General features: G+C 38.6%; 1 protein-coding gene across 1 annotated transcript; it reads left to right on the top strand.

Annotated features, from left to right (window-relative positions):
* Positions 1 to 3,249: 3,249 nt before the first annotated feature.
* Positions 3,250 to 9,469, top strand: LOC149836733 (bifunctional riboflavin biosynthesis protein RIBA 1, chloroplastic-like). Its single transcript, XM_090007096.1, has 7 exons — positions 3,250 to 3,424; positions 3,966 to 4,329; positions 4,413 to 4,634; positions 5,123 to 5,445; positions 6,278 to 6,407; positions 7,423 to 7,725; positions 9,132 to 9,469. Exons 1-7 carry the CDS (start codon positions 3,360 to 3,362, stop codon positions 9,282 to 9,284), a joined length of 1,560 nt encoding a protein of 519 aa, XP_089863222.1. The 5' UTR covers positions 3,250 to 3,359; the 3' UTR covers positions 9,285 to 9,469.
* The last annotated feature ends 1,806 nt before the right edge of the window (positions 9,470 to 11,275 follow it).

Below are 11,275 nucleotides of genomic sequence, written 5' to 3'. Positions count from 1 at the left end.
ACACAAGAAGAACACAGATTTACGTGGAAAAACCTCTCCTCAAATCCGAGAGAGAGTAAAAAACCACGGCCGCCCAGAGAGAAATTTTATTACTCTTAACAGACAGTTACAAGTTCGGGAAAGAAAAGCGAGAATATAAACAAGGCAAGGGCGACAACCCTAACCCTAACCAAATCGGGTCGGATCCACTGAAAACCGGGTCCCAAACATAAGCCCCAGAAAAAATTCTTCTGGGGGGGCGCTTCCCCCCTATACCCCCCGCCAGGGGCGGCCCCCCCTGGACCCCCGCCCGCTGACCGCGCAGCGGGACCCGCGCCGGGGGGAGCCCCCGGACCCCCCTTCCCGCAGGGGCAAAAACAGTGAATCAGGCTCCACAACTCATCAAAATATTCCAAGTTCACTACTATACCATAACTGAAATACAATCTATTGTCCTATTCTATGCATTGGTTGGCTATTGCTGCTGGTCCTTGGCCTGACTTGAGTTCTTTGGGGCACTGGTTCAACTCAACTGCAAAAACAGAACGAAAACTTAGAAATCAGACAACCTTGACAACAAAATTCTAATTTCAAGTTTCTAACTACAATGATTTCAAGTTTCTAACTACAAATCAAGCAGTTTACATATGTGGAGACACCCCTATGATATTGCCTTCAGGTTCTAGCAATGATTTCAAGTTCTGCAATGAATCAAGAAAATCAAAGAATGCCATTCCCACGTACATCAAAACAAGAAAATAATAACTAGCCATGAAATGTATGCCCACACATCAATATTTTAGAAAAAAATATTTTGTTTTTACAATTTGAAAATTCAGGCTGACATGATTTGTTGAATGAACTAGGGCTAGTACTTCAAATTGCAAAGATGCATGTGTTGTACATCGAGAAACATCCACTTTAACATCAGATGAAGTAATACGTCATGATTCAGATCTTATGGTTCATGGTCCACCCCCAAGGGATCAAGACAACGCTAGAATTTTTAATGGTTTAAATCAAACTAGGGGTTAGGAAGATGGTTATGCTAATCATGATAGTGGGTCTTAGCATAGACATGTCTTAGCTAAGTTTTTCAAGCCTGCACCCTCTAAGTGGGATGATGCAGGAAAGTGGATACCAACTACTTAATCTAGTGACAATCAGGTTAGGAATAAACCTAAAACAATAAATGTTCTCCCAAGGATGCCCAACCTGTGGTAACAAAAAAATCAGGATTTGATCATGGAAGTCACCAATTTAGTATTGTAAATGGCCCTTTGACAAAGGTTGTCATAGAAGTTGCTGAGCGAGGAGCATATGAAACTGAGGGGATGATCACTAAACATATTAATCCTAGTCTAAAAAAAGTGAGATAACATACTTGTTCATATTATGTGCCAACAAAGCTACAAATTCATATTATGCGCCAGCATGTAATCTTCCCATTTACCCCATTTTCTATCAATAAGTCAAACATCTACAATAGATTGTATATCTTAAGAACGATATCTCAACCAGTTAAACAATAAGTCAGGAAAAAAAAAAGAAAACATAAAAACTAAGGGATATAGACAATTTTGTGTACACTTCACTAAGATCTTGTGAGAAAATAAGTTTCTTTTAAATAGAAATTATTTTATTTTTTGTAAAGCTTATAGGAAAAATAAGACATCCAAATAAAGTCTATTATTTTCAACAACTACAATAGATTGTATATAACCTCACAAAGTTTGGTGACTATAATGATAAAGAGACATAGTGAAGAGGAAACAATGAAAAACAACACACTCCCATCCATTCCAGTTTTTAGAATCATCTTAACCAAAGTATATAAGGCTTCATTTCACCATCCATGCAGTGCCAATTAGCATACAAAAAAGGACTACCACGTTATCATTGTTTCCATCTACCTATGCGACCAACCTTTACACATTCATTTTCAGTTATATCAGTTATAAGTTAACTGGCTGAAACTTGAAAGTTCTGTTCATTTCATCCTAGAATCGTGAAATTTCAGGTCACCAACCATACTTTTTGTTGTTTTGAAGATTGAGCAGATATGTGATGTCGTGTTATATGAAAGTCGTCCATGATGACTAATATGTGTGACAGGCCAAATAAACAACAATACATGTGAGCCAAGAATGTGTGCACAGTATGGTAGCAGGGAGTCTGTGTAGGAGCAGCATCATGAGTCAGAAATCTCAGTTGTTCATAGGGAGTGCTTGAAAAATGTAAATGATTGAAAACTTTATTCCAAAAAGATGGAAATGTTGTGAGCATGTCCAACTACATATTCCAGAGTATACAACCACAATCCCGTAGATAGACTAATGTCAGGTGATCCTTGCACATTATGTCTTGGATCAAATGATGAAACTACTTTTTAAATATATTGACATATGAGTTTCCCTTTTTTGTTATAATAACAGAATACCAACATCTCATGACTAATGTTCTAATAATGTTCAAAATAAAGTAATACAAACAATAAAATTTTTAAGGACTTAACATTGATAATCAGTATGCAAGCAACTGGTCGAACGACTAAAAAGTTTTTACATCTAGCACATTGACAAATCTTCGCCTTTTATCATGTAGATATGCACAACAATAAAATCTAAATCTTCGTACACAAACTAATTCATTGAGGAAAAAGAAAAATCAGTGCAGACTCCCCCTCAGTCAGCACCACCTGCCACTCCCCCCTACAAATCCACCACCCTTTCCACCTCGGAAACCACCACTAGATCTTCCTCCTACACCTCCACCAGCACCACCTCCTACTCGACCACTGAAACCACCACCAAAATCACCGGAGCATCTACCAACCCCACCTAGGCCACCACAAGACCCACCTCCAAAACCCACCACCTAGCCCACAGCCATGGCTACCTCCAAATCCACCACCAAACCACCATGACCACCTCTAAACCCACCACCTAGCCCACAATCATGACCTCCTCCAAACACACCTAGTCTGGTACCCCGTATTGCGCTATGGTTTTCATGACAACCCATTAAAATAAAATTGGTTTTGATTTATTTTTAGCTATCTTTGTTTGTCAAGAGAGAGAGAGAGAGGAGTTACCCTGTCTGCAAACCCAAAGGCCTTTGCGTTTCGTGTTTCCCTATTTTTTCTTTTTTTTAATCAAAAGTTGACGGCGTCACGCCATACGCCGTTACACCACGTTTGGGCAGGAGAAGAACGTGACACGTGGGGAACCCTAACACATCTCTCAACAATCGGGATTATCAGATGAGAAAAATACTCGTTTGACAAATAACCTGATCCGAACCCATTCTCTGCGGTAACAGGAAAATGTCGACCCTGCGATTTTGATCTCTCTGCCTTGCAGCAAAACCCAAAATCCAAGATGGAGCGCTCAGCCGTTTGGAACGCCAGCCCCAAGTGTTCCTACTCGCTATATCCACGACTCTGGTAACGATTCATCAGAATCTATCGTTTGTTTTCTTCCACAGATAATCACGACCCTCTCTATTCCTGTCTCCCTTCTTTGCTTCTTCATTTTCCTGTTTTTTAGTTATGTACTCTTTTCTTTGCCGCTAAGAAATCGATGGTGCTTCGTTTTTTGCTTGATTTCCCTCTCCTGAACATGTGAATTGTGGGTTTTGGTGAATTCCGGAAATTGGGTTCGTTTTCGTGTTCAGATGATAGTTCTTTTTAGGCTGCGTTTGATCGATCTGAGGGTTAAAGATACATCTCAATATCATATTGGGGTGCAGCTGTTTTTGGACACACCAATTTATCTAGATAAATGGAATAAGGTGGGATGTTCTATCAAGCATGATTCAGCCTTCAAGCTTATCTCGTTTATCTAGATAAGTGGGTGCATCCCAAACCCCCTCAGTGGGGCTGAGTTGGTCGTTGTGCGCTCTCATTATCTCATTACTTTAACATGGGACGTAATATAAATCTCTCTCTCTCTCTCTCTCTCTCTCTCTCTCTCTCTCTCTCTCAGGGCCCGGAAGCTTGAAAATGAGCTTAGACAGGTGAGGTTGAATAACCCATTAATGGTAACTGCAAGAACTTGGAAACCATCATTGGCTAACTTAGGGAAGGAGACCGTGCTCTGCGTTTGCACAAAGGGTGATGGTGCAGCTGTTACTCCACAGAGAGATGGACACAAGAGCAGTTTCAATCCTTCCCCAGACGGAAATCTTTCTTCAAAAACGATCACCCGAACACCAACTTGTGATGCCAAAGTTGTTCAAGATGGTGGCTCTCTTGCACATGGAAATGATGCTGGTGATGGGGATCTGGATTGCCCTTCCATGGGATTCTCCTCCGTTGCTGAAGCCATTGAGGATATTCGCCGAGGAAAAGTCGGTTTTGCGCCATGCTGTTCTTTTTCTTCCTTTTTTATCCTACATCACTCTGTATATCTGATGTCAATGGTTTTCTGCAGTTTGTAATTGTTGTAGATGATGAAAGCAGGGAGAACGAGGGCGACCTCATAATGTCTGCTTCTATGGTGACACCTGAAGCAATGGCCTTCATCGTAAAACATGGCACTGGAATTGTATGTGTAGCCATGAAGGGAGATCGCTTGGAGAGACTAGACCTTCCTCTGATGGTGTCTCGCAAGGAAAATGAAGAGAAGCTCTGTACTGCATTCACAATATCAGTGGTATGCACTGCTGCTGGATATTATATGTGGCCTGAACTTTTTATCGTGGACCAAGTGTTATATGTCATACTTTAGTTTTACTTTGTTCCTCAGAAACATAAATTTAAGTGCTTATACATGGTTGGTACTGTTAATGACCATGAAAATAAGTGGTTTTCGTTGATTACAGACTATAAGGTTTTCTTCCATCCAAAAAATTAAGCTCTGTATTTGCACTAGCGCATTTATGATCATCTTTTTTGTGTTTCCATCCTTCTTCATTTGGCCAATTAATAGGATTCTATTATTATTTTCCCTTTTTTGGCATACTTGAAGTAAATGAAAAGGGAACTTATGTATCAGATATACTCGTATGAAGGTGCTCAACTCTGCAGTTTCCATTTCAAGTTACATTTAAATGAGTTACATCTGTAGATGATGTATTTCAAGATTAGAAAACTCTGTATTCTTATTTTATGTTGCCATTCAATCCAATTACGTATTTGTAGGATGCAAAAGTAGGTACAACCACTGGGGTATCTGCTAAAGATAGAGCAAAGACCATCTTGGCCCTTGCATCTCCTGATTCGAAGCCTGATGATTTCAACCGTCCAGGTCATATCTTTCCTCTGAAATACAGGGAGGGAGGTGTACTTAAAAGAGCTGGACATACAGAAGCATCTGTTGATCTTGCCATGCTGGCTGGATTGGACCCTGTGGGTGTCTTATGTGAAATTGTGGATGATGATGGTTCAATGGCCCGGCTGCCAAAGCTCCGCGAATTTGCCAAGAAAGAGAATTTGAAAATTATATCAATAGCTGACTTAGTCAGGTACCTAAATCTTTGCTTTAGGGAAATTAAGTACTAACTACTAAACTACTTGAAAATGCCAACAGCAATTGTATCTGTTATCTTTCCACTAAGTTTTTGTGGATTCTGATTGTTATGATTCTTTCAGAATTAGTAGAACATTTGCTAAAAAGCAGTAGAAACCCTTGTAGTTTATCGGGAAGAGAGATTTTCTGCTTGTTCCTGTTAGTTCCAATGGAATGCTGACATAAAGACATGTGAGGACCAAACATAACTATGTTTTCTCCTCATGGAAAGAAAAACATAACTATGTTTCACCAAGCAAGAGAAGTGTTTTGTTGCATTCAGCAGAAAAAAAAAACATATATGTTTTGGGGAGATTGCTTGAATTTTTGCTTGAAGGCTTGGTTCTCGGGACACTCTGAATCAGATTCTCACTTGTTTGATCCCAGTCAGGAGTCAGGATTGGCAACATGATTTTTTGCTTATATGAGTTTTTTCAATACTTCTATGATGGGATTAGTTACTAGTCCCAATTTGATACAAATCCATATTTTTTGGGACTTGTGGGAATGTGTTCCTATTTGTTAATAGGTTTTTGGTTTACCCGACCAATTGCAGCAAATGCCTGTCAAAAAGCGTTTGTGACTAATAATGTGGGGGATAGATTTGGGCTTTGAACTTCAAGCGATTTAGTTGATTCCAAGACTGCTCCAAATGGGTTATGTGGCTTAAAGCCATTGTGTAAAATTGAGAAGTCACCTTGGATTGAATAAGTTTTGCTATATGTTTTCATCATCATTAGAAACCTTGTGGAATTGTTCGGTATAGACTGTAACATTTGTTTGAACAGGTATAGAAGGAAAAGGGAGAAGCTGGTGGAACGAGCTTCTGCTGCTCGTATACCTACAAAGTGGGGTCCCTTTGAGGCATTCTGCTATAAATCTCACTTGGATGGAGTCGAGCACATAACCTTCGTAAAGGTGGGTCATCTTTCTCTCTCTCTCAGTATGTGTTTGTATAGCTGCATATGCATGATTGTGTGTGTGTGCATGTGCACACATGTTTGTTTGTAACTTTTTATTAGGTGTCTTTCTAGTGGAAGGTAGGGATGTAAATGTGTCGGATTATGTTTGGAGTTTCCTGATGGACTCAGAGTAAGATTTGGATCCACGTAGATAAAGATAAAACTGAATCCAAATATGACTATCACTAGCTAATCTTTCCATAGCACTATCACTAGTTAATTGGATGTACTTTCTACTTAAATGAAATTTCCTCAGATTTAGATTCAGTTTGGATTTAGATGTATGACTGATTTGAATCCTGGTTACTAATCCAACCCGAATCTACCTACCTGGTTGGATATACAACCCGTATCGGATCAGTCCACATTGGTAGTCTGCAGGGGTGTGTGTGTGGGGGGTGGGGGTCGCTAAAAATGGTGCTTGGGACATTAAATTTAATGCGATATTTTCAGTGGCTGTTGTTTTTGCTGCTAAACACTTGATATTTAAAAGAAGTGGCTATTTTGGATATGTATTCTTAATGAATTAATATCACATTAAAATCATGTTAAAACCTTTTTGTGCAATTTTTTAAATTATTTCTACATTTACTCTATCGTTATATATATATATATATATATATATATATATATATATATATATATATATTCAAAAACACATTTTATATTTTTTATGTACTGATGTTTCAGATGTTTTTTTTCGAGAAAAAACAGATCTTTGACAATACCGTTGGATTTTCCCAAGGAAATTTGTGAGTTTGGTGCTGGTATGTTAATTACCGAACTTCATGAGATAGGGCTAGCCACCTTAATCGTCTTTGGGCTTGACGTCAGTTAATGTTCTTTTGGTATTACTCTGTTTACCCATAGGTTGTAATTTTCTTCATGGGCAGTGGGCACTACCCATATCATTGCCTTTAATTGAGCAGGTAGTCTTCATCTTCACTCACTGATTGCATATTCGCGAACAGGGAGAGATTGGAGACGGGAAAGACATTCTGGTGCGAGTGCATTCCGAGTGTCTGACGGGCGACATATTTGGTTGCACCAGATGCGACTGTGGGAACCAGCTCGCACTTGCTATGCAGCAAATCGAGTCAGCTGGAAGAGGAGTGCTTGTTTATCTTCGCGGGCATGAGGGGAGGGGAATTGGGCTTGGCCATGAGCTACGTCCTTACACATCCCAAGATGGTGGGCGTGATACTACTATGGTGGAACCCAATGAAGATCTGGGATTGCCCATCGATTCTCGAGAATATGGTATCGGTGCACAGGTAAGTGAAACTTATCTTGAGTTTCTCTAGTTGGATATTTTTCATATGGGTAATTTACTTGTAATCCCTTAATGTATCATGCATGATGGATTTACATTTAGTTGCCTCAGTTTTCAAACAATTAAGATAAACACCTATTTTTTTAAGAATTACTTGGATGATCTCAAGGTTGCTAGACTAGGAAGCATAAGCCGGAAACGATGCTGAAAGCAGAAGCGAGATGTTATAAAATTGATAGAAAGTGAAAAGCAAGAAATATATTTGAAAGCAAAATGAGAATTGAAGAAGAACCAATATGAAAATCAAATAAGAAGCAAAATGAGAATCGAATGAGAAGCAAATAAAAACTAAAATAAAAATGATTGTTCTTAATTTCATGATTTTGTAGTGTAAGAATTAAAATTTGTTAAAATCTGAAAATGATGGTTATTAATTTAGAAAACGCACATGAGAAGTGAGTGAGAAGCATATAGAAAACATGAAAAGAGACACGAGAGTACATATATGAAGCATGTAGGAAACATGAAAGAATCGTGTGAAAAGCATAGGAGAAACGTTAGATAATTGAAATTCTCATCAAGTTTTGAAAGCAAGGAGTATCAGCACTTTTGAAACAAGTTTCTGGGAAGCGCGCTTCCCACTTATTTAAGAAGTTTCCAGTAACTTTGGATTAGCTTTTGTGTTACTTTCACCTTTTGAAATTATTTTTCTTTTGAGTATGGTTGAAAAAATAAAGAGCTATAAAAGTGGCATTCAATCATTTTAAAGAAAGGAAGAGATTAAAAGTATCATTTTGAAGAGTTAAATAAAGTTAATTGATATGAAAAATAACTAGAGCAATCATCTAAGTATTTTTTTTTAAAAGGTAGGCGTTTATCTTAGTTTGAAAGCTAGGCAGCTAAGCGTAATAAGTTGGGTGACAGTATGTAAATTACCCTTTTCATATTGCTACATTTGTTGTAGAGTTACTTTTTAAAAAATCAGTGATATTAACTTTGTTGGTTCGACACAGTGCTCAAATAATCTCTTGACTCATCTCTCATGTGATCCCTGCCAATCATATGACAGCATTATATGGGCCCCACTCAGAATGCTGTGACTACATTGGAGATGGAGTTAATAGATCATTGGGTCCCTGTCGTGTTGGATGGCAATGCATTCTTTTACTAGACTTTAAAAACATATTATAAGTAGGAAGTGAGGCTCAGGTGAAATGTGACTGTATACTTTTAGTGTGCTGCTGCACTGGATCACCCACCATCTTTGGGATATAGCTTATCAGATATGGGGCCCAACATTAGATGGTGGGTAATCAAGAACAGCAACACACTTAAGTGTGCAATTACATTGCACCTGATCTCAATTGGTGTGTTGTGTGTGATCACATACATGACTGGTTTTTGCAGATACTGCGAGATTTGGGTGTCAGAACGATGAGGCTGATGACTAACAACCCCGGAAAATACAATGGGCTCAAGGGTTATGGTTTGGCTATTTCAGGTCGAGTCCCTTTGCTGCCTCCAAATAACAACAGCAATGGGAGATATTTTGAAACTTAGGGGGCGGGGGGGTCATGGAAAAAAAAAAAAAACTGGTTCTTTGTTTTACTGGTGAAAAGAGGATGGGTTTTTTCTCGTTTTGGGGAATCCATGTATTGGCTGCCACCTCAGGGTAGGCGAACAAATGTGAAGTATTCTGTTAACTGTATGAAACTTTTTTTTAGTTTATTATTCTTTTCAGTTTCCCTTGATCGTCCAGTTGACATGAGAGAGAGAGAGAGAGAGTTCTTGGTTGGGGGTGGTGGGATTTACAGAAAGCGTCATGACTTTTCTATAATTACATTTAGCCACTTGACTTTAAAAATTATATTTCAAAAACAGGCTTGGTTTTAAAATCATTCAACTGACCTTTGTTTAATAAAATAAAATAACTAAAGTGCCCTCGTTTCTTGATTTGTCTAACAAAAACTCAAAAGGTGACGAGATGGTTGGTTCTAATTTCTGAAAAAAAGACCAAGATATCATTTTATTTTTTTTAAAGGCAAGCAGGGGCAGGCGACCCCTACCAGATAACATGTGGCAGAGTGATTCGAACCTGAGCCTTCAGCTTGGCATAGGACCTCGCTTACCACATATGGGATACCACCTCGGTGGTACCAAGATATCATTTTATACCTCAGGCATATATGGAAACGCGATCAGATAAAATAGACAGCTTAACGTAGTAACTCACAAGGGTCAGGTGCTTTTGTAAATAGCTGATAAATTAGGTTGTTTTTCCTAATTTTCTCTAATATTTTCGTTCAGATTATTATTAGGTTCTTGGTATTTTGTTTCCCAGAGAGTATGGTAGATAACTCGGTTGTCATCCGTATTGGGAGAGTGTCTCAAATATATCGTGAGATTTTTAAAAACTGATATAATCTCAAGAAAAGCAATATTTTCAAAATATCATCTATTTTGTTGTAATGCTATTTCATTAAGAACGTGCTATTTATGTATTTTATATATTTTTTGTTTTCTTTATATTTTATATATACATATATTTTTAAAATTTTGATATGCTGATACTTTTTGAGAAAAATATTTTTTTTGTTTATAGCGAGATTTTCCTTTGCCAAAAAAAATCTCCATAATAAGATTGGTGGCAATTAAAAAACCCTTCAACAATAGTGATAACTCGTTGTTGAAGACCAAAACACACTAATTAACTTTATTTCATAATGACCCCTTCCTTTTTTTTCATGAAGGACAGGGAAACCACCATCAGGATCAGAGACCTAGTCTTGCTGGCTCAGCTAGACATACTTACAGTCTTTCCCAATTGTGTAAACCGGTGGTGCACCCCTTTCCCTCAGGGAGTAGCCCAACTTCTGCTGCGCAAGGGCTTACCCGGGGGACTTTTATGCCTTGTCTTCATTAATGCAAGGGGTTTGTCACTTATGAGAATGAAACCCTGACCACCACACAACTATGTGTGATATGTGTTCACATTATATGCAGTAGCGCAGATGTTCACCCATCTTGCCATTTCAAGAGATGGGTGTGGTCTCCAAAGGGGTGCACACTAGCTGGGCTCAAGTTAAAAAAGCTCGGTTCATTAAAAAATATTGTGTTTAAGCTCGGCTTGAGCTTGAACCAAGCTTGAACACCTAATGTACAAACTTGGCTCCACTCAAGTTTCAGCCTGGCTGAGCTCCGCTCAAGCCGAGTTGACTTGTTTCAAAAAAATGTTTTCAAATAAGTGCGTAAAGGCCAAGATTCAAACCCCGCTCCTTACACGCAATGCCCTAACCACTTGGGTGAAACCACTTTTTAGGATTTAGACATGTGCAAATATTTGTCATTATACAACTGTGAAACACGCTTATAACAAGTTTCAATGCTTCATCAAACTCGACTCGTTTATGTTTAACAAGCCTGAGATCTTGTTCAAGCTCTGCTCGTTTACTTACTCGAGTTGAGCTTGAGCTATCTCCGCTAGTTGTGCACCCTAGATCTCCATCTCGAAAAATGTTGGGATGGGTGGCTGTGAATGGTGACATTGTAAC

The sequence above is a fragment of the Nuphar pumila genome, chromosome 5 (assembly GCF_984573655.1).
Source record: "Nuphar pumila chromosome 5, dmNupPumi1.hap1.1, whole genome shotgun sequence".
Classification (NCBI taxonomy): domain Eukaryota; kingdom Viridiplantae; phylum Streptophyta; class Magnoliopsida; order Nymphaeales; family Nymphaeaceae; genus Nuphar; species Nuphar pumila.
Note: the sequence above shows the minus strand (reverse complement) of the source record. Positions and strands in the feature narration are given on the sequence as shown.